General features: G+C 37.7%; 1 protein-coding gene across 4 annotated transcripts in view; it reads left to right on the forward strand.

The window, feature by feature from the left end:
* Nucleotides 1-24,213, forward strand: part of LAMA4 (laminin subunit alpha 4) — a 151,494-nt gene that overhangs the window by 124,054 nt on the left and 3,227 nt on the right. For all 4 annotated transcript variants that reach the window (XM_033418625.2, XM_049695492.1, XM_033418624.2 and 1 more), the window contains 14 exons: nt 971-1,102; nt 2,742-2,884; nt 4,481-4,619; nt 5,075-5,212; nt 6,841-6,974; nt 8,116-8,280; nt 10,115-10,268; nt 15,207-15,394; nt 16,684-16,873; nt 17,613-17,768; nt 19,157-19,316; nt 21,274-21,404; nt 22,462-22,555; nt 23,030-23,149. In XM_033418625.2, the coding sequence (XP_033274516.1) occupies nt 971-1,102; nt 2,742-2,884; nt 4,481-4,619; nt 5,075-5,212; nt 6,841-6,974; nt 8,116-8,280; nt 10,115-10,268; nt 15,207-15,394; nt 16,684-16,873; nt 17,613-17,768; nt 19,157-19,316; nt 21,274-21,404; nt 22,462-22,555; nt 23,030-23,149 (2,044 nt within the window). The remainder of the gene's footprint in view (nt 1-970; nt 1,103-2,741; nt 2,885-4,480; nt 4,620-5,074; nt 5,213-6,840; nt 6,975-8,115; nt 8,281-10,114; nt 10,269-15,206; nt 15,395-16,683; nt 16,874-17,612; nt 17,769-19,156; nt 19,317-21,273; nt 21,405-22,461; nt 22,556-23,029; nt 23,150-24,213) is intronic.

The following is a 24,213-nucleotide window of genomic DNA, read 5'->3' on the forward strand; positions in this document are numbered from 1 at the left end:
TTTCTATACCTCAGTGCATTTTGTTCCACATTCGCAAGAGTATATAAATTCTGCCCAAAAGATCACTTTCTGTGAAATAGGGACTTTCCATAATACTTTATTTTTCAAATCCATTGAATTCTTCTTTTTTTTTTCAGTCTTTATTGAATTTGTTACAATATTGCTTCTGTTTTTATGTTTTGGTTTTTTGGCTGAGAGGCATGTGGGATCTTAGCTCCCTGACCACGTATCAAACCCGCACCCCCGTGCATTGGAAGTGCAGAGTCTTAACCACCGGACCATCAGGGAAGTCCCGAAAATCCATTGAATTCTTGTGTCTATGAACTATCTTCTAAAACAAGCAAGCCTGACCAGTAAATTACTTGAGTGTTACAGAATTACTTTGGTTCTTGAATATCACATGGTCCAAGCGCGTAATAATTCCGTATTTATCTACGTAACTCCAGTGTTTCAAAATAACACAGGAATGGCCCTCTTTTTCTTAGGTCCATATTTGCTGGTAATTTTCTAAGATTCTTTTCAGCATACCTTGGAATTCTTTTTCAATGTTACCAATTTTGCTCTTAAAGTGAAATGTAATCACATCTATTGGCCTGTTATAACTTTGAAATGTTGCCTTAAAAAAGGGCAGTTTGAATACATATGGTCTATAATACTCTGTTTTCAAGATTGTTAAAGGTCAATAAGGTAAATTTTAAATTTCATTAATTCACAAAGTAAATGAAAAACAATAGAAGATAGTTGTTTTAAATTGTAGATAAATATTAAAATTTCGGTGTATAAATGAGACATAACTGCTGATATGGATGTAGTTGTGATTTTTATTTCATAATAAGAATATCATGAGACTTCTTTAGTCTGAAAACAGTTTCAATAATAAAGTATACAGTGTTATTTCTCAAATTCAGCTAAACCTTCTCTTTCATAATAGCAGACGCTCACATCTTATAACTTTTTGTCTTCTCCACAGAGTATGTTTTTCAGCCTGGAAATGCGCAATGGTTACCTACATGTGTCCTATGACTTTGGGTTTAGCAACGGCCCTGTGCATCTTGAAGACACAATGAAGAAAGCTCAAATTAATGATGCAAAATACCATGAGGTACTGATGGTTGCAGTTTGAGTATTTTGTTTTGTTTTATTTGTATTTAGATCTACTGATCTAATCAGATGGTCAAATGAGATAGGTGAGAAAGTAATTAAACTGAACACCTTCACATATAAAAACCAAGTGAAAGGCCCTCACCTACTCAACTCCAGGATAACATTTGCTTTAAAAGAATGGATATTTTATCATATTGGAGTTGTTTGTTTGTTTTAATAAATTTATTTATCTATTTTTGGCTGCGTTGGTTCTTCTTTGCTGTGCACAGGCTTTCTCTAGTTGCCATGAGCGGGGGCTGCTCTTCATTGAGGTGTGCAGGCTTCTCATTGCGGTGGCTTCTCTTGTTGCAGAGCACAGGCTGTATGCGCGCGGGCTTCAGTAGTTGTGGCACACAGGCTCAGTAGTTGTGGCACACGGGCTTAGTAGCTCTGCGGCATGTGGAATCTTCCCAGACCAGGGATCGAACCCATGTCCCCTGCATTGGCAGGCGGATTCTTAACCACTGTGCTACAAGGGAAGTCCCATATTGGAGTTTCTAATAAAAGAGTCAGTGAAGATTCATTTTAATTGCTTCATTGATCAAAAGACTCCCATTAATACTCTATCTCTTGATTATGATGGCACTTCTATACATTTGTTGAAAATGAGAGTGTAGATACACAGCCATTTTTTTGCTTTTTCCTTGAGTCCCATTAAATGTAAAAAGAGTAGATATAAGTAAATCATTTCCTTTTAAACTATTTATCCAAAACTTAGAAAATACTAACACAGATTTTCTTATAAAGAAAACCCACAAAGAGTGCTCTTCAGTCCTGAACAGATGTGAAGTATACTGATAATATATTTCTTCTATTTTCACTAACAACTACTTTAAATCTATACTTTAATAAAATATATAAAAGGCATAATATCTTTTAAGTTGAACTGAAATGCAGAGACTAGAGGCTATATTTCTCTTTTCAGTTCAAAGTCCATAGCCTTCATGAGGATGGTTTACAAAGAATATTTTAACTATTTCTCTGACTGGCATTTTCCCACGTTCATTAAAGCATCTCACTACACCACAAAAAAATGACACCTGGCAGCATTCAGTCCAGGGCCCAGAAGGTAACTGTTTATAATTTTTTTCCTGAATCCCCTCAGAGGGGCAAAATAAAACAGTTGGTCTCATAGCAAAATTTTTCTTGGGCTAGCCCTATCTCCATATGGAAACCCTTCTCCAGCAAATATGAACTTCTGGTTATGTAAGAAAGAGTTTTCATGTCTGTGAGTAAGAAAGGAAGATCTTATTCCCCGCTTTGTGAACAAACAAGCATAAGAACATGGAGGCCCAGCTCTTACAACCAGAATAATTAAAATATATAGCAGTCTTCAAAAAGGTGATTGTTGGCTTCCCTGGTGGCGTAGTGGTTGAGAGTCCGCCTGCCGATGCAGGGGACGCAGGTTCGTGCCCCGGTCCCGGAAGATCCCACATGCCGCGGAGCGGCTGGGCCCGTGAGCCATGGCCGCTGAGCCTGCGCGTCCAGAGCCTGTGCTCCGCAACGGGAGAGGACACAGCAGTGAGAGGCCCGCAAAAAAAAAAAAAAAAAGGTGATTGTTAAGCAGTGATCAACTTACTATGCACTATTTCTCCCAGATCTCAATCATTTACCACAATGATAAGAAAATGATTTTGGTAGTTGATAGACGACATGTCAAGAGCATGGACAATGAAAAGATGAAAATACCTTTTACAGACATATACATTGGAGGAGCTCCCCCAGAAATCTTAGAATCAAGGTAAGCTTTTTTGCTGTTGTTAAGCTGCTTGTTCCTAACGAAGCACTGGGCTGAGGATTCAACATCCAGGAGAGGTGTAGTAAATGTTTGAGCATTCCCACCTACTATTTTTGTACACGTTTACAGAAGCATACACACAGCCATTCACCCGTGGGCCCTGTGCAGCTAGTCCTCATGACCCCCTTAAATTGTCATCTAGTAGATGTGATCTACAGATTTCTTTAATTATTTATTACTCTTAGAACATAGTCTAATGCAGTATTTCTTATCCGCAAGAGGAAAGGTGGAGCATGTGTATTATGTGAAAACAAAGAAGCGTTGTGTTCATTTACTTTTGTTTTAGTATTAATTTAGACTTATTTGAACTCTCAAATAGCATCTTAGGGTAAACAAAAATTTTAAGCCTGTGGGGGTTGTGAATTAAGTATAATGAAACATTAATATATTCAAAATTTCAGCTGTCTCATTACCATCAGTTCATAGCATCAGAGACTCTTAAAACTGAGAGACAACTTTAGGATATTCCAGTCCAGTCACTCTCAACCCTGCTTCACATTAGAATAAACTAGAGAACTTTTATAAACATCGTTACCCATGACCATTCTCCAGAAATTCTAATTGTTCTGGGATGAGGCCCCAACCGTAAGCTTCCTTTCCAAACTAAATATCCTCTTCAATTCCTTCAGCCATGCCACATGGGATATTTAACCATTATGGTTGCTGTATGTGCACCTCAGTCTGTCAATTAGCATGATCATGCAGGTATGATCTTGTCAGAGCAGAGTAAAGTGGGACTGTTACCCCTTAATTTGGCCAGTGTTCACCTAAAATACATGGAAGTCATTGTAACTTGCTCAAAACTAACTTCATATTCATACAATATCCAATAATGTGTTCTTGGGCACTTCCTATCTTAGCCATAATGATGGGTGCTAGGATTACAGTTTTGAGCAAAATGCCATCCTTAATCTTAAAGATAAAGGATTTCTCACTTTCCTATTGCTCCAGAGGCCCAGCGTTCACTAAAAACTTCTCTAGCCTTAGTTGATTAGTGTGTTGCAGATACATTAAGGACAAGTAAATGAGTTCATGACCCAAGTGGATTAGTGGAAGACTGAAGACCCGGGTTCAAATCCTAACTTACCACTTGTGACATTAAAAAAAATTACTTACTATTTCTCAGTTTCACTTTATAGGTAAACCATGTGAAACTGCCAATTTTTGACCCATACATATGTCAGTTCATTATGGTTCAACCTATTAATCATCTGTAAAAGGGAAATAATAACATCACCATCTATATCACTGAATTGTTATACAGATAAAATGAGCTAATGTAAGTTAAAGGATCTTGAAAATTATAAAGAAGTAAACAAATTGGCTTCGTGCAGAATAAAGCTGTTCTGTATGCAAAGATTAGACATTACTGTGTGCTTATGAAAGAAGGCATGAGAATATGAATAATTATACAGCTATTAAAAATAACTATAAATAAAATCAAAATTTTATATCCTACATATGTAGGGTAACATCATCATCACCACCACTACCATCATCATCATGGCTATATCAGTAAAGACTAATTTTCTTTTCCAGGACCCTAAGAGTACACCTTCCCCTGGATATCAATTTCAGAGGATGTATGAAGGGTTTCCAGTTCCAAAAGAAAGATTTCAATTTATTAGAACAGACAGAAACCCTGGGAGTTGGTTATGGATGCCCAGAAGACTCTCTTGTAAGTACACGATCAAAAGGTTTTTAATAAATAGACAAGAAACTTACTGCTCTTAAAAGCTGAAAAAGCTCTTTTCTCTGTAATCCTGTGTACACCTTGGGCTCTTTTCTGCCACCAGTGGAAAGAAGAATCATTAAGCTAAAAAGGCTTGTGGGGATCCTCTGTGACTTGTCCAGTTGCTTCACTTTTCAATGGTTGGGGCTACCAAAGCCCAGAGAGGCTGCGTGAGCATCTTCACTCACTCATGGTGGAGGAAGTAGGGAAGCTGAAACCCCATCTTTTAGAGGCATACAGAAGGAAGGCTAGCATGCCTGAATTCCAGTATAAACCAGAAATTAAAACATAACTATTAACATAGGAACTAGCAGATAAGGCCTTTGGTATGTAAGAAATGGGCATTTTAAGCTTTTTGATAATTATCCAAACACTGTATTCCTACTTTCTTTGGCACACAGATATCTCGCAGAGCATATTTCAATGGACAGAGTTTCATTGCTTCAATTCAGAAAATATCTTTTTTCGATGGCTTTGAGGGAGGTTTTAATTTCCGAACATTACAGCCAAACGGGTTACTGTTCTATTATGCTTCAGGGGTAAGTATTTGTTTTTCCCTGTGGAATCTTCTTTGTGGCAATCGTTTTGTCTGTTAAAAATACTTTTAAGCACCTTAAAAGTGATTTTCAATTCAGATTAATTTTGACTCGTGTACACACACAAATGTCTCATTTCCGACACTTTGTAAAATATTATATATGTTGTATATGAGGAGTTTTTAACCTGGGCTTCATAGACCCACCTCTCAGGGGTTCATGGAAAGAATTCAGTGGGTCTGTGAACTAGGTGAGAAAAAATTACAACTTTATTTTCTCTAACTACAATTTAGCATTTTCTTCAATTGTGAATGTTGGCAACAAACCACAGTAATATTAGCAGTACCTGTCACTTTGTCATTAATAGAAATCACAGGTATTTTTCATTGCACATTATAGTAGTCACAGATATCTCAAAATATTTTTGCTCATTGCTACTTCTAAATTGCAGTAGTTATTAGATCTGCTAATAGATTTTATTATTTAGTGCCTTAATGTAGAAGTACATATATAACTATATCACATATTTATTGGTTCAATATTTTGAAACTGTATTTCAATGTAATTGGTTTCCTTTGTATTCCTACATATTTTGTTCAGTGATTTTAAAATATTTTATGAAGGGGTCCATATGTATCACCAAACTGCCAAAAGAGTGCATAGCACAAAAAATGTTAAGAATCTCTGTGTATATATACAAACTCATGTGTGATTCAGTTTGTGAAATAGTTCTTGAATTTGGTATAGAACACTGTAGCTCAGCTTATAAAGATATGCTGTGTTGAGAATACAATAAGGTTTGTAGAAGTTTGGTGACCTTAAGTTCTAACTGATTTATCTCTGAAAAGGTCATCACCAATATATACACTGATGGACCAAGTCATAATATGATTTATAAAAGCAGCTTTTACTTTTCATTCTTATTACCTTGTATCTGTCACATTTATATCCAATTTAAATCAGTAGCATCTGTGAGAATTTACCCAAAACACTTTGTAGGACCTCTGCCACCAAACCTGCCTCAGATTACCATGGTTAGTTAAATAATACCTTTTGTCCACAAAAAGTAGTTATGTTGAGGGCTAACTGTAGAGGTTGATGCCCACGTAGGGAAGAGAAGGAAGATTATCATTTTGCCAATATTTTAAGACAAGCAATAAGCAAATTCAGAAAAAGATGTTAACTTCTGCTATTTTAAAATTTTTCTGCCTCTGTAGATGAAAAGTGAAACATTTTTAAAAGCCACATTAGCAAATTAACCCATGCCTGGTCATCTAGCTACATCCCCAAGGAAATTCAAATATTGCCTTTTCAAAAGTGAGACTGATGACAGAATAGAAATGCCTGAGTTAAGAAAGTAACTGATGCTGGGATGACAACTACTTAGCATGACAAAATCACCTGAAATTTTCAGTTCAAAATACAGGAAATTCCTCTTTCCATTGAAATGTATCTGATTTTATAGGTAACACCAATACAAGCAATAGAGTATTTTGTTGTTGTTGTTCATAGAAATTATTTTTCAAGCAAATTTCCCACACGATGGGTGTTCCTTTAAGTAAGTGTTGAAGATGTGTCCATCTTTTGGATGCCTGGCCTCCCTAGTTAAAAAACCTGTGCTTGCATTTCAGTCAGACGTGTTCTCCATTTCATTGGATAATGGCACTGTGATCATGGATGTAAAGGGAATCAAGGTGCAGTCGGCAGATAAGCAGTATAATGACGGGCTGTCCCACTTCATCATTACCTCTGTCTCCCCTGCAAGGTACAGCTCCTCACTTTATTTTCTTTCTACCAGATGGCTTTATCTGTAGGGCATGATTCTGTCCAGTGACCACTGTGAATAATAGGCTATATTATTACTTTTATAGTGTTTAAAAAAATGATAGAAGGAACAACTTACCTTCTTTTTAAAAATTGATATCGGGCTTCCCTGGTGGCGCAGTGGTTGAGAGTCCGCCTGCCGGTGCAGGGGACACGGGTTCGTGCCCCGGTCCGGGAGGATCCCACGTGCCGCGGAGCGACTGGGCCCGTGGGCCATGGCCGCTGGGCCTGCGCGTCCGGGGCCTGTGCTCCGCAGCGGGAGAGGCCGCAGCAGTGAGAGGCCCGCGTACCACAAAAAAAAAAAAAAAAAAAAAAAAATTGATATTAATTTTTAAGACATGCCAAATAAATCACTATAAAATTAACTAACAGGTATGTAAAGTTTTTTTCCCAGTGAAACCGTAAGCTATAATCTTGAGAGAAGTACCTGCACATAGCACTTACTAAATGGAGTGCAGTGTTTTGCACATCTTAGAAGGAGCTCAGCAAATAATTGGTTTCATTAGGTTTTAATTAAACAATTGAGAATGTTGCATTTACGGCCACATTTTAAAAAGTCTAATAACTTTATCTTTAACATATGTAATACTGAGTTTCTTTTTCATAAAAAGAAAGTCTTTCTGGAAAAAGAAAGAAATTTCCGTTGTAGACTGCTGCTATTCTATGTCCACTTCTATGGAGCCCTCCCATTATAAAAAACATTAATAGGTCTTTTCAAGACACCATTGCCAATCACTATCAGTGTGCTTTACAATGAAAATAGTTTCCCACAAGTGTGATTAAATGATCACCATGATTTATGTTCTGATTTTTCCACACCAAAAAAAAAAATAAAAAGTTGCCGATGACTAGTCATCTGAACTTGCTTCTATGGGTTTAAATTCTAGTCATAGTTTGGAGTCTTTTCTGCATATAGACATAGTCAGCCGTTTTACCCTGAGTCTCACGAAGAGTTTGGCAACTTGTTATCTTGTCATTAACCAGATGTTCCATTTCAATTCCATGAGAAAACCTGCAACCTAGAATGGAACTCGAGGTAAAATGTTAGCTGTGTAGTGCTTAAAGAAGCTTTTTCCTTACAGGTATGAATTGATAGTAGATAAAAGCAGACTTGGGAGTAAGAACCCTACCAAAGGAAAAGTGGAACAGACACAAGCAGATGAAAAGAAGTTCTACTTCGGTGGCTCACCCATCAGTCCCCAGTATGCTAATTTCACTGGCTGTATAAGCAATGCCTACTTTACCAGGTATAATATTTTTATTATTCATAAATCTGCATGATTGATAAAGAAGATCAAGTCGATAATGAAAATATTTATGGTGTTAAAACTTAGAGCTATGAAATATCAGAGGCATTAGAGGGTAGTAATTAAAAGCTTGCATGTGCTTGAGAAACTGACACACTTGGGTTTGTGTGTAGGTGTTTTGCCTTTTAATTTCTGTATGACATTGGCTAAGTAAGCCTTCATTTCTTCACCTGCAAATTGCAAATAATAACAGGGCCTGCCTGGTAGACTTGTTATGAGGATTAAATGAGATAATGTGCATAAAGCACCTGGCGTACAGCAAACTATAAATATTAAATGCGATTATTTCTGTACTTATTATCAATGGTATAGTACAGAGCAACATACCCAAATCATCCTTAAAGGTCTCAGAAAGTCTTTTTTAACTTAATGCATGACTTCATTTTTTTCATCATTTTTCTTTTATTGAAATTTAGTTGATGTACAGTATTATGTTAATTTCAGGTGTACTACATAGTGATTTGACATTTGCATATGTTATGAAATGCTCACCAAGATAAGTCTGCTAACCATCTGTCCCCATACCGTTATTACAGTATTATCGACTGTATCCCTTTTGCTGTTTGTTACACGCCAGGGGCTTATTTATGTTGTAAGAGGGGCTTGTACCTCTTAACCCTCTTCACCGATTTTGCACCCCCACCTCCCCTTTGGCAGCCACCCATTTGCTGTCTGTATCTATGGCTCTGTTTCTGTTTTGTTGTCTGTTTTGTTTTTTAGATTCCACATATAAGTGAAGTCATGTAGTATCTGTCTTTCTCCATCTGACTTATTTCACTTAACATAATACCCTCTAGATCCATCCATGTCACACATGGCAAGATTTCATTTTTTGTGGCTGAATAATATTCCATATACATATATATATACCGCATCTTTATCCATTCATCTATCAGTAGACAGGTTGCTTCCATATTGTGGCTATTGTAAATAATGCTGCAATGAACATAGGGGTACATATATCTTTTCAAATTAGTGTTTTTGTTTTCTTCTGTAAATATCCAGCAATGGAATTGCTGGATCATATGGCAGTTCTATTTTTAATGTTTTGGGGAACCTCCATACTGCTTTGCATAGTGGCTGCACCAGTTTACATTGAGGGTTAGCACATCCTCACTAACACTTGTTATATCTTGTCTTTTTTATGACAGGCATTCTGACGGTGTGAGGTGGTATCTCTTTATAGTTTTGATTTGCATTTCCCCGATGATTAGTGTTGTTGAGCATCTTTTCACATGTCTGTTGGCCATCTGTATGTCTTCTTTGGAGAAATGTCTACTTAGGTCCTCTGCCCCCTTTTTTAATCAAGTTGTTTGTTTTTTTTTACGTTGAATTGTATGAGTTCTTTGTGTATTTTGTATATTAACCCTTTATCAGATATATTATTTGCAAATATCTTCTCCCATTCTGTACGCTCCATTTTTGTTTTGTACTTAACAAAGACAGTGAGGGCCCCCTGAGTACAAAAACATGCAAGGAAGGAATTTAATACAGATTAAGTAACACAGATGAGGTCCCCATCATCCAGAGCATGGTGAGGGAAAACATGTTCATCTGTCAGAATGTGCTGGTGCCAGGTACAAAGTTATTGGTTAATTGGTTAAATGATCATTTCAAGGGTTCTCATTAAGGTAGTGGTTGGTGGATAAAGGCCCATCATGTACGTGTGCACACACACACATTTTAATTGCTAAGGTTCTTTGACTGCCATAGTTTCATCATGTAATTCTAAACAACACTTTTAAGGTTTTTCTTTCCTCTATTACAAACACAGGTTGGATAGAGATGTGGAGGTCGAAGATTTCCAGCGGTATTCTGAAAAGGTCCATACTTCTCTTTATGAGTGTCCCATTGAGTCTTCGCCATTGTTTCTCCTTCACAAAAAAGGAAAAAATTCCTCAAAGCCTGAAACAAGTCGGAATAAAAAGGTAAAAGATAATGCCGTGCCAACTTCTTGATTGCCCTTGTATTCCACACACACAATTCTAGACACTGATACTTTATAGAATTTACTCTTGTTTGCAACTGTGTACATATGAAAGATACGATTCCTGTAGTATCTGATATTGCAGTTTACCAGATTTGTTGTATCATTTCTTGTTCCCAGAAAAACAGTTTGAATAAGCTTTTACTCATACTTCCAACTACTTTTCATTACAGTAGTTAAAATTACTCTGTACTTTATAATATATATTATTTATTGTGCTAATTCTCTAGTATCATTTGCTTTCACATAACTATCTCTGGTTTCTGTCACAGTCATGGAAATTATTAGTTTCTGATCTTACCCTGTTTTCCCCTCCTTTCTTGACCTTCATTTTAACCACTCACACAGTTGACCTGTGGCATCAACTAGGGCAGCTCTTTCATCAAATTCTTGAGTCCTAAACTGCGTTCACTGATGACTATTCTTTCTCGTTCATTTACTCCTAGCATGTACACTATTTGCCTTCATTACAAGTGAAAGTCTAATTCCTTCTCATTCTTTCAATCTAACCCTCCCTACTCTTTCCTGGTCAGATGTTAACAATGCACTCAAGTACCAGTGCTCCCATCCTGGTCCAAGCCATCATCATCTCCCATATGAATTACTGTAATAGCCTCCCAAGAAGACTCCCTGCTTTTACCTTGTTGCCCAATAGTATATTCTCAGCACAACAACCAGATCCTTTTAAACATGCGCTATCATGTTACTCCTCTGCTCAGAGTGGCCCCCCACTTCACTCAGAGTAAATGCTCAAGTTCCTACAATGTCATAAGAGGCCCTATGTTTTCCAGGCCTCTTTCCCTCACTCACTCTTCTCCTCCCATTGATCTCCTGGCTATTTCTAAAAACAGGCCATGTTCACTCCTGCCTAAGATCCTCACTTGAGCTTTCCTCTTGCCTGGACCACTCTTCCCCCAAATATCTGCATGGACAACTCCTTCGCCTTCTAGGACTGCCCAACTGTCATCTGCTCAGTGAGCCCTGCCTTAACCCCTATTTTATTTTATTTGTTTTTTTTAAATTGAAGTATAGTTGCTGTATAATATGTTACAGGTATAAATATAGTGACTCACAATTTTTAAAGGTTATACTCCATGTATAGTTGTTATAAAATATTGGCTGTATTCCCCATGTTGTATAATATATCCATGTAGCCTATTTTATACCTAATAGTTTGTACCTCTTATTTCCCTACCCCTATATTGTCCCTCTGCCTTTTCCTCCCCCTACTGGTAACCACTAGTTTGTTCTCTCTGAGTCTGCTTCTTTTTTTGTTATATTCACTAGTTTGTTGTATTTTTTAGATTCCACATATGTGACATCATACAGTATTTGTCTTTCTCTGACTTATTTCACTTCGCATAATGCCTCCAAGTCCATCCATGTTGCTGCAAATGGCAAAATTTTGTTCTTTTTTATGGCTGATTAGTATTCCATTGTGTGTGTGTGTGTGTGTGTATATATATATATATATATATATATATATACACCCCACATCTTTTTATCTGTTCATCTGTTGATGGCCATTTAGGTTGCTTCCATATCTTGGCAATTGTAAACAATGCTGCTGTGAACATTGGGGTGCGTGTATCTTGTCAAATCAGAGTTTTTGTTTTTTCAGATATATGTCCAGTAGTGGAATTGCTGGGTCATATGGTAGTTCTATTTTTAGTTTTTTGAGATACCTCCATACTATTTTCCACAGTAGCTGCACCAATTTACATCCCCACCAACAGTGTAAGAGGGTTCCTTTTTCTCCACGTCCTCACCAATTTGTGTTCTTTTTGATGATAGCGATTCTGACAGGTGTGAGGTGGTATCTCACTGTGGTTTTGATTTGCATTTCCCTGATGATTAGTGATGTTAAGCATCTTTTCATGTGCCTGTTGGCTTTTGGCATCTCCTCTTTGGAAAGGTGTCTATTCAGGTCTTCTTCCTATTTTTTAATTGGGTTGTTTGTTTTTTCAATGTTGATGTATCTTAGCCCTTATTTTATACCCCAGCCCACCTCCTGCCTTCTACCACTACTACTGATCCTTTATCTTTTCCTAGCTGTTCTTTTTTCCATAGCACCTATCACATTTTACTTTATTATAGACTTTATTTATTATGGTTATTATGAGAGGCCTAATAGTTCATAAATGGAAAATGCACAAATAATATACTCTTTATAGAAAAAGGCAGAAAGCTGTCCTGCAGAGAAAAGGAGAATGAAAGCAAACACTGACAAAAACAACGCTGAGATACCAGAAACATCCAGATAAGGAGTGCCTTAATTCTTCCTAGCTTTCCAATTCCTGATTCTTGCCTGTGGTAGGACCCCCACTACACTTTCTTTTCTTGGATTGCGGAAGATACTCCTATATCCTTATAACACATTTCCCTCTTTGTCTTAAGTAGCTCAACCAGTTTGGCTATAATCTGAAACAAAAGAATCTTGCTAAATTGAAATTGGTACCACCAGTTGGATTGCAACTAATAGACCTTCAGAGAAAGAAATTACACTGGTAAAGTCAAGTCTAGCGGGGTTTAGTGGGAATCCACACACACGTACCCATTTTGGGATAGTAAACTGAGTCTCTGTGTTATATGGTAGCAAAGCAATTGATTAAATTATAACTTTTCTTTTTTTATTGTTATTCAGAGCATATATCCACAGAGGATTTAGGGTATTTGGTTGCCATATATAAATTTTATTAGTTTTTGCAGCAGACAAGAGACAGGTCCTAGTCCATGTATTCCCACGGTGAAGCAGAGAAAGGCAAGGCTGGTCAATTGAGACTCGTGATCCAACAAGCCCTGCTTTGCTGAGCCCCTGTCGTCTAAGTTACTGTCACTCTCCTCTCACAGCTAAGTGGATACACTGGTTGAGAAAAAGTGAGATCCTCTCCACTGGAATGGAGAGAATGAAGAATGGCCAGAGTTGGGGAAAGTCCCCGACCCCCACCAATCTCTCACCCGCACCCTCCATGCCACGTGCACACCATTTCCAGCTTTGTTCCTCAATGAGACAAAGGTGATCAATCTCCCATTATAAGGCTTGTTACTCCACTGGGGTTGGAATACAGTGTGGAGTCAGGGGAAATTTCCCAAGATACATTAGAGGGAAAGAGTCTCCCCGAAGCCCCACTCCAGCCCGTTCTGTCCACCCGTAGCTTGAAGCTATGGCCGTTATTTATAGGTGAGAGCCTGGGCCAACCAAAAACACATTGGTGACTGGATGTACTTCCTCCATCCAAGAGAGAAGGCTTGCTTCTGTAGCAGTGAATCAGGTTCTGAGTCCTGACAACTATGTGAGGAATGGAAGAAGGGATGGTAGAACCAGGTGGGCTTTTCTTTAGGACAGGTGAGTCTCTGAGCACCACTTCACTTTCTCCAATCTAACCACCACTGAGAGAGTTTCCAGTATCAGGACCCAACTTTAAGAGCCTCTGCCCTGAGAGCAGGGCACTGGCACAGCTGGTCTGCCCTTTAATTCATTCATCTGCCCTCTGCCCACCATACCTGTATTTTGAGGGTAATTCTGGGATTTGCCTGGAACACTGATTTTTTTTGGAGGTCTTATATTTTGCCCATATGAGATTAAGAATTTTATTGTCAGTCTGTTCCAATCTGTATTATTATCTTATGGAAATTCCACACTGCTTTGTTCGACTAGTAGAAAGCCTCATAGACTTCCAGGACTATTGTGGATTTATTTTTATGTGTATAGTTCTTCTGACATTTCAGTGGGAATTAGGGAGGAGGAAAACTAAATGTGTGCATTCATTCAACAACCTGAACCAGAATTGTCTTTTCTCCTTTAATCCTGTGTCTCATCCTGACTCTTACTGTGTTCTCCAATTCTCCCTAGTGCCAAACATTTCCTCTCTCTCCACCCTTGCTTTGTTGCAGGATTTCTTCCCAAGTGGGTCAGATCAGGCCACTCCCTGCTTTTAAAACCTGAGTGTCTCCTCATCACCTAAAACACAAGACTCCATTCTTTACCAAGTCATCTAAGGTCCTTTCTGTCCAGCAACAACCTGTCTTCCAATTTGTTGTTTAAAAGCCTATTCTTCCAAATCAATTTTCAGTCCTTAAAAAACAGGAAGCATGTCTCACTCACCTTTCTATTCCCTACCACACACTGCCCATGGAAGGCACGCAGAAACGTTGATTTCTTTCCCCTTCACTCCTACCTATTAGGTACTCAATAAACATTTGCTTGAATAAATAAGTAGATGAATGCTCAGATTTACTTGCATGTACTTTTGCTTCAGAAATTGACTAAATGACCATTAAATAGTAGTCTATAGTTTCACAATTCTAAATTTTAAAATCAGTAGTGCAATTTTAAGAGCACAAGATAGTTTTTAAAAATTGTTTTATATCCTGTCACATAGGTTTGCTACATATCACCAAAAATATTCTTAAATATTTTGAAGATGTTACTAAGTTGTTAACTTTTTATACAGGATGTGTAAATAATATGTGTATTCGAGTGATATTGTTGCATATGATATGAGGATTTTATTGATTTGTCTCAGGGTTATTTTATTGCCAGCTTTTTCATTTTTCATCATTGATTAAGATGTGCATTTAATTTAAATCACAGAGCACTTGTCTCTATAGCTTCACTATCACAGACTAGAATTTTGGATTTGTTAACATACTCTGTTGTTGTTGTTTGTTGTTGTTACTGCTGCAGCTACTGCTGGCATTTGCCTATGGTGGTAGAGGAAGGAAGAGAGAGGTCTAATATTTTATGAGTGGAAAATGCACAGATAATATACCCTTGAATTATTTATCATCATTATTAATGATAAGAAAATCAAAAATGAATTTTTGCTACTAGTATGTCAGTTTTGTCCCTTAAATGATTCATTGCCTATTCTTATAGGGAGAGAAAAGCAAAGATGCTCCTTCATGGGATCCTGTTGGCCTGAAATTCCTAGAGAGGAATGTTCCAAGAGACTCTCACTGCCACCTTTCCAACAGCCCTAGAGCAATAGAGCATGCCTATCAGTACGGAGGGACAGCCAACAGCCGCCAAGAGTTTGAACACTTAAAAGGAGATTTTGGTGAAAAGTAAAGTAACATACTATCCTTTCAGAAACTTGATGCCATGGCTGGGCTGCATCCTTATTTGCCATATGTCATCCTTTTCCTATAATTTTTCTGTGCCAAATTAATCGTATTCGTTTATCATCAAAACAAATACTAAATAGTACATGATTCATACTGTCCAACAAATAACATTCTCTGTGACTTTCTTCCCAAAAGTAAGGTGCATAAAACAGCATTCTCCTAGGAGTTTGCTGTACTTTATCAAAAAGAAAAGACAATCAAAGAAAGGAAGATGGGGTAAATTTTAAATGACTCATCATTTAACCTTGCTATCACCTTCCCTCCCCCATACAAATTGCTTTCAGATTGTAAATGGGAATGCATCTGAACTGCTAGAAGGTTAATAAGGAAAGACACTGAAAATACAAATGCGCTTGTATCTCTGTTGGCCCTCAAGCTATCTCTAAAGTTCATCACTCTTCCTGGTATTTCACAAATCTCCAGGTTATTTAGTATTATTGAAGATTTCTTTGTAAACTGTTAGCACCCAAATATTCTTATATAGGTCTTATATAGCTCTTTCAAACATTCATACAAGCAGTGCATTCAATAAGAAACTCCTAATGCCTTCTAATTTCCTGTTTTCCTAATGGGCAGAATCAGTATTTTGTATTCTTCAGGAAAAATTTAGAGTTAATCAGACTGGAAATTAGCCTCATAAATGTATCTTACCTATGGCCTAGAGCTAAATTTCTAGAAAATTTTATTTAATTTCTACACATTCTGGTAGCTGTTTTTAGCATGTGATATCCATTAATTTATTTTTACAGGGAGAAAATTGAATCTGTATTTTAGACAGTACACAAATCATATTGTTTCTATGCAAAATTATATATGCATATTAATTACTACTATTTTGTCCACATGAAGCTTCTTTAACATAAAGATTTTTACTAAACTAATTGCAACCATACTTTAAAAGGAAGACATGAGATTATCCTTTACTGAAACAACACTTTCTTAAATGTGGGATGTATCCCTGTTGTGTGAGGAAATGGAGAAGGATTTACATTTTTGAACTAGCGGTACTTACCCGATACTAATAATACGAAGAATGTTAGTATTCTAATTTAATCTTTAATCTAATAGTATTCTATTCTAATCTTCTAATAATACTAATAATTAGAAGAATGTTGCTTGGGATTAGATCGAATGGCTTTATTCTTCCTTACACTCTGTTGCCTTGGAAAGTTAGAGCTCACCCTCAGTCTCCTCTGACAGGTGGTAAGCTTTTTCTTCTCATTTACCAGATCCCAGTTTTCCATTCGTCTGAAAACACGTTCCTCCCATGGGATGATTTTCTATGTCTCGGATCAAGAAGAGAATGACTTCATGGCTCTTTTCTTAGCCCACGGCCGCTTGGTTTTCATGTTTAATGTTGGCCACAAGAAACTGAAGATTAGAAGCCAAGAGAAATACAATGATGGTTTGTGGCATGATGTAAGTTGAAGGCAGAGAATATTATCAGCCAATGTCCACCACTGTCAAATGGACTGACACTAATACCCACCAGGGGTTTTTCTAGAAACATCCATTTAAAAATTCTGTTGCTATATGTTCAATTTCAAAGCCTTCATTAACTCATTATAAAAATCTTGAAGCATATTATTTTAAAAGAAATACAGTCTGAGTATAATATTTTTGACAGATCAATTTTCTTTAGTGCAGTTATTTTAAACAAAAGATCAATGGCCAACATAAACCGAAGTTTGGTTTTTAAGGATATTTCACTCGACTGGGTTTTTTTTCCACTGCCTATAATGTTCTAAATTTTCAATGATTGCTGAGTGTCTCGTAGACTAAGCTATGGGAGGTACAAAGTGAAGAGTAAATCTGTTAGGACGACAGGATACAACAGGTAGAATAACCTAAATATCAAAGCAATTCAGTGTGTATATACTGGAAAGAGTAAGCAATGTCAGCTGCATTACAATTAATTATAATTAAATTTACAAGAGAGAGCACGTGGGCTGGCCAGCTGGGCAGAGCCTCAGAGAACTCTGCTAAACATAAGCTGTATTCGGAAATTAAGCCTGTAATTTTAAATCAAGCGTTAAAGGAAGAGACTCCTAACCTTCAGAGAAAGGACCACTTTTTTAAAGAACTTCTGTGGCATTGCAGTTGCAAAGTTGGGAGGAGAGGTAACACAGCCTTCTCTATTGTCCTTCTCTCCATCCAGGTGATATTTATTCGGGAAAAGAGCAGCGGCCGACTGATAATTGATGGTCTTCGAGTCTTAGAAGAAAGTCTTCCCCCTACTGGAGCTACCTGGAAAATCAAGGGTCCTATTTATCTGGGAGGTGTGGCTCCTGGAAAGGCTGTGAAAAATGTCCAGGTAAGCCAGGCGTGACCAGGTAGAGCCATCGACTTTTAGAGCTGGAAGATCATTTACTCTGGCCCTCATTTTACGATTAGGAAACTGGCAAAAGTAAAACTGTAGTTTGACTGGAGATGGGGTACATAAGTGGGTATTGTCCTGAGGTTGTCTGTCCACCCTGTGACATTACAAAGCCCAGAGTGATCTTTTGATTCTAGGGTAGAGGTGAGATGAAAAATGTTTCAGAGATACAAACTATCATGAAAAGTTATGTCTCAAGGAGATGCTTATTTGTTCAGCAAGTAACCATACTTTTAATCTTAAAAAAATACCCAAGAAAGAATTCCCTGGCGGTCCAGTGGTTAGGACTCAGTGCTTTCACTGCCATAGCCTGGGTTCAATCCCTGGTTGGGGAGCTAAGATCCTGCAAGCCATGTGGCACAGCCAAAAAAAAAAAAAACCAAAAAAAGAAAGCAAGTCATTCCATTATATCAATATATTATTGGATGAAAAAAAGCTTTCAGGCCCTTATGTAAACTATGATCTCATTTTCGTTTCTACACACACACACATACACACAATTTGTAAATGTGCAAGGAAATGTGGTTACCCCTGGGGAGACGTGAGTATATAGTAGAAAACAACAACAACATTATTTTTGTAATTTAAAAGTTTAAAATATTGGACCTTTAAAAATTATCTAGCAATAAAGGAATGCATCAAAGGACTAAGTTTTTTTAACATAAATATAGATTTGACTTTAACACAAAGAATTAATATACTTCTAAGATCTGTTAATATATGTGGATAAAGCAAAAAAGGGGGAAAATGTTCATGTTTAATTAGATTTTAGGTAAGTACCCCCAATTCCATGATAACTTCTTTAAAAGAAAGATTTCCAAAGCAGTGTGAAATCAGTTATCTCAAGTGGCCCGTGTTCCATGTTCTGTAGTATGATAAATGCTCAACCACAACAATGAAGACAGTGAAGCAAGCTTTCTGCTGTTTATTTAGCCATGGTAGATTTAACAGTTAAGAACTTTGCTAGCCCTCATCAGCATTAGGTGATCTAGGGCACAGCTGTTCTTCTTGAAGAGAAACAAACGAGGATATTTCTAATGTTCAATTTGAAAACCACAGCTACAATTTACCTTGTCTTGAAAAACGTAAAAATTTTCGTTACCTTAATTATGGTAGGCTGTCATTATCAAATACAAAATTCCAGCTTCAAAGAGCTAGTTATAAAGCAACTACCTGGAAAACTACTGATCATTCAGATAGCTAAGATAAATAAGGCAAGAAATTACTTGGTTTCTCTCTGGACTCAAATCCCTTCATTTTGTTTCCCTTGGGTACATCTGTGAGTGTTGAGAAAATGGATTTTAAGAAATGTCTTCTTCTCTCAGATAAACTCAGTCTACAGCTTCAGTGGCTGCCTCAGCAACCTCCAGCTCAATGGGGCCTCCATCACCTCTGCTTCTCAGACATTTAGCGTGACTCCTTGTTTTGAAGGCCCAATGGAAACAGGAACATACTTTTCAACAGAAGGAGGATACGTGGTTCTAGGTAACAATGACTTATGTTAAAACGTGAATCATGAAATACTTCATTCCTAGAGGTGGCTGACAGGGATATTGGGCCCAAAGATAAAAACCAGAAAATCTAACTCAGCCCTAGAAAATGGCCTCTTTCCATAAGAACCACCTTTCTCCTCTCCTACCCTCCAAACTAGACACATGGACCGTGCCCATCCCTGTTTGCTTTCCCCAGCCAGTGCTTCTCCACAGCTGCCAGACCTCTGGAGGTAGACCATCTTGGCCCCTTTAGAATTTCCTATGCTGCACCATGGTCTAACCTGTGTTGGCTCTTGGCCACCTCAGTCTCTAGGTCTTTCTCTGCTCCCTCTAAGCATCACCCATTGTTCCTACTAAGGAAAGGTCCACTTCTTCCCCTTGCCAGCAACTCTAGCAGACAACACTATCCCAAAAACATTTTATTTCTGGATTTTTATTCTCCTCAACTCTTACTCTCTCACTCATTCAACAAAGTTTTTATTGTGTGCCTCTGGTATGACAGTCCCTATGCCAGGTGATGGAACATAATAGTTCTAAAAATAAATAAATACAATCCTGGGACTTCCCTGGCGGTCCAGCAGTTAAGACTTTGCCTTCCAATGCAGGGGGTGTGGGTTCGATCCCTGATCGGGGAGCTAAGATCCCACATGTCTCGCGGCCAAAAAACCAAAACATAAAACAGAAGCAATATTGTAACAAATTCAATAAAGACTTAAAAAAAAAAGCATCAATAATTCCAAAAAATAAATAAATAAAATCCTAAACAGACTGCACACAATCACCAACCAATCCATTCCACCAACATTCTATAGAGCAACCATTAGGTGTGAGGAAGGTACAAGGACAGATGCTGGGAAAGAAGATAGAAGAAGGGTATAAAACCACATGTTCCCTGCCCTCAGCATCCTCTGAATAAAGACATTACAGTGCAGCCAAGTATTCCTTCTTAAACCGCCCACATATCCAATAGAATAACCAGAGGTAATATATCCTCTCTTTGTCTAGCTCGTGGTTTTACTTTCCTTTCTCATCCTTTATCCCTACTAAAACACCTACAGGCACATTTCTCAACCCTTCATTGAATTTCGGTGATAAGAACTCAAAGACTTGGACAGCCTGAAAAGCATAGCAACCTGCACAATTTATGTTCTCAATAAACATTAATTAATAGCAGGAAAAATTAAAAAGTTATCTATGAGGAGACACGTCAAGTGAACATTATTAAGATGCCCAGGTTTGCAATGAGTCTCTTGGAGTGAACACAGCTAGTCTTAAGAAGAATTCATTTTCTTGCATCACTGCAATAACAGCTCCTAACTGCTTTTGCTGCTCTCACTTTGTTTTTCCTCCCAAATGCTCTGCAGCACTGGCACCAGTTACTTTTTTAAGAATTATTTTAAATACAGATCTGATCAAGTCAGCTCCCTTGCTCAGTGACTGCAAAGTCAAGTCTGCCTTCCATACTGGAGCACTAGAGCCCTTCCCAGTGTGGCTCCCACCAGCCTTCCCCATTCACCTTGCCTCCGTCTACCCTTACAGGGGACAGTCCAGCCACACTGGCGTTCACAGTGCTCTCCAAATGTTCCAGCCTCTGTACTTGTGTTCAGACGACTCACTCTTCCCAGTTTGCTCTTTCCTCCTTCTCACTTTTGAGATACTAAATGGTCCTGCTAGTTGGAATCAATTTCTCCTCACCTGTGCTCACATAGCCATGCTGTGTTTTCAGCAAGCTGTTTCCTCCCCAGGCCCCAGAGCAGGAGTGGTGTGCTAGTTATCTCAGACCCCCACGGAGCTTTCCACAGTGTGTTGGACATGGAAAACAACACTTTCTGCTTACCTATTGAAAAATGCATCAAACTTTCAAAAACAAGTACAAAAATCTGCAATCAAACCATGGTTACAAAATTTAGGTTGCTGTTCTTGAGAACTAATAGTATTTCTCTCCATAGATGAGTCTTTCAATATTGGATTGAAGTTTGAGATTGCATTTGAAGTCCGTCCCAGAAGCAGTTCTGGAACCCTTGTTCATGGCCACAGTGTCAATGGGGAGTACCTAAATGTTCACATGAAAAATGGGCAGGTAATGTGTTAAAAATTGTCTTAACAGTCTGTCTCCTCTGATCTTGGATTCTGGATCTGAAGCAGATTTATTTCACAGAATTATTTCATCAATCTTTCCTAACTGGGGGAAAGAACAAACAACAGGGAAGGTATAACATAAAATTAAAACGCAGGCAATATTTGGATTCAGATTCATACGTTGGGAATTGATTTGATTAGAGCAAAGAGCCACGGAATTGTGGCAAAAATCAGTAATTAAAAGGTTTTAACAAAAGAATCGGAAGAGAAATTTTTTACAACAAATGGAAGCAGCAAACATGTTCAACTATCAAAACCAACAAGTACTAAAACATCGCTCTATAATCTATATGCATATATTTTCAACTACTAAAAACAAAAAATTCTGTTATAAACACCACTTTCATCCTTAAATAATATTACTAAAGAACATTCATGAGAGTACTCAAATAAATATGAAGCATATTTTCAATGATGTCCCTAACTTAATATAACTGATTTTTGTTTGCGTTCCCGTATATTCTATTAAACCATATAATAATAAAACAAATCCTTATATGGTGCTTTACTGTGTGTCAGATACCATTCCAGTTGCTTTATATGGATTAACTCATTTAATCCCCCCAACAGCTCCATGAAGTAAGTATTATAGTTATCACCCTTATTTTGCAAATGAGAAAACATGGCACAGAGTGACGTAAGTGGGAGCGCTGGGGTGGGAACCCAGGCAGTCTGGCTCTTAGAGTCCATGCTGTTCATCAGTACCTTAGCCTGCCTTGTATAACACATTTCATCTTTAAAATTAAAGGAATTTATTGTGTTATATTACTGTTCCTCTGCCCCCTCTTCTCTCCTGTGTCATTATTTTGTTCTCTCTCTGAGGAACAGTTTAAACTTTCTGTAGCCTACTGAAGAGTGACCCCTTGTGTTCAAATTGCAAAGCTAATCATGTCTGGATGTTAAAAGTTCTCCTTCCCTGTGGTAAATGTAAGAAATTTCATTTTATCACAATGAGGAGAAATGAAATTAAATTCCACAATGTGCCTTGTCTTTTGCAGGTCATAGTGAAAGTCAATAATGGTATCAGAGACTTTTCCACCTTAGTGACACCCAAGCAGAGTCTCTGTGATGGCAGATGGCACAGAATTACAGGTGAGAAAAGCTGAGTGTCCTGGGTTTCCTTAATAAAGTGAGCCTACACACCCACCTGTGGCATGATGGCTTGGCAGAACTTAGACTATAACTTATTTGACAGAATAGGTAATAGATGACAGTCTAAAAGCGGCCAAGAGAAGAGAATCAAATGTTACTGTACTAAAATGTGTATATTGAATCCACATGTGATTTGAAAATATTAATACTGCCAGAATAGTCTTCGGGAGTTGTTTAAATAACGCATACCTTATGGAGCAAAAATGTAGCAGAAAGAGTATCCTAACTATTATCCCTTTCAAAGGAAAATGTTAGTTATTTTTTGCTTAGACATTGATGTTTTCAGTGATTAGAGGAAAGTGTATGGTTTATTCCGGAATAAATAAAAGCCATTACTGTAATGAATTATTACCTTTCATGTGAAAATTAATCACTTCAGTGTCACTTATGACCACTCTTTTCTCTGTATTTCAGTTATTAGAGATTCAAATGTGGTTCAGTTGGATGTAGACTCTGAAGTGAACCATGTGGTTGGACCCCTGAATCCAAAACCAGTTGATCAAAGGGAGCCTGTGTTTGTTGGAGGTGTTCCAGGTAAGAGTTATTTTAAAATGACAAGTTTCCAAATCCAAAAAGACACTAAGTTCTCATAACTGTTATTATACTATTAAGAATTGAGCTATGTATTTTCATAATTCACCTAATAACTCAAAGGATTTTATATACAATATCCTTTCATAGGAAAAGGTGTACTGACAATTATGAAACGTTATCCAACGATCAAAACAAAGTAACACATAAGAACTACACCACGGCATTCTAACCAGTAGATAACTTCTCTCCCTCTGCTGTATCTGCTTAATTTTTTTCTCTTCACTTTACATACCCTCCTCACATACACACAGTGAAACACACTCTATCTTATCTCTGACACAAAGAAAACTCATACACTATTGCTGCTCTAGGATCTGAGGAAGAACCTTGGAGCACTAAAAGTTTGTGGATAGTTGCTCCTCTTCCACACTAAGAGAGAATACACAGTTCTTCCCAACCAGGACTAGTTTGAAATGTGAAAACAGCTGCAGACCAGAAGTTCTGTTGTTCCTATGTAGTCACATTCCCTGAGAGGCTCCCAGCTGCAGTTCTGTAAACATCATCAGTGACATCACTGCTGTCATCTGCCAAGAATGGTGTATAATCCAGGATGGTGATAGGACACTTATGGACCCTCCACAATTACTTTAAACCTCTGAAGCAGGGACCATGGCCTTATGTTGAAAGTGATTGTTTCACACACTTCATTAACTTGGAAAAATTGAATGATAAAGGTAGCAAGAGGGAAAAATCAAGCTCTTACATCTGAATTTGGTGGGGATTTTAAGGAAAAACCTAACATGGTTTTACCTTGCATCCTAACTAGACTATTTTAGACTGACCCATGTAAAGGCAAATAATGCTTTAAGAGAGTGAGAAAGATTAAGCATCCAGTCTTGCGTACTCACAAAATAGTAGCAACAAAGCACTCTTCTGCTTTGTAATATGAATTTTTCAAATACCAGTATAGACAATAACAGTAACTCACTGATGAAATATTTGAGACCCTCAAAAAGCAACGCTTCTTCTCCTTTACTCCCGCTGTCCACTCCCATCTCCATTTC

The sequence above is a fragment of the Orcinus orca genome, chromosome 12, assembly GCF_937001465.1.
Source record: "Orcinus orca chromosome 12, mOrcOrc1.1, whole genome shotgun sequence".
Lineage (NCBI taxonomy): Eukaryota > Metazoa > Chordata > Mammalia > Artiodactyla > Delphinidae > Orcinus > Orcinus orca.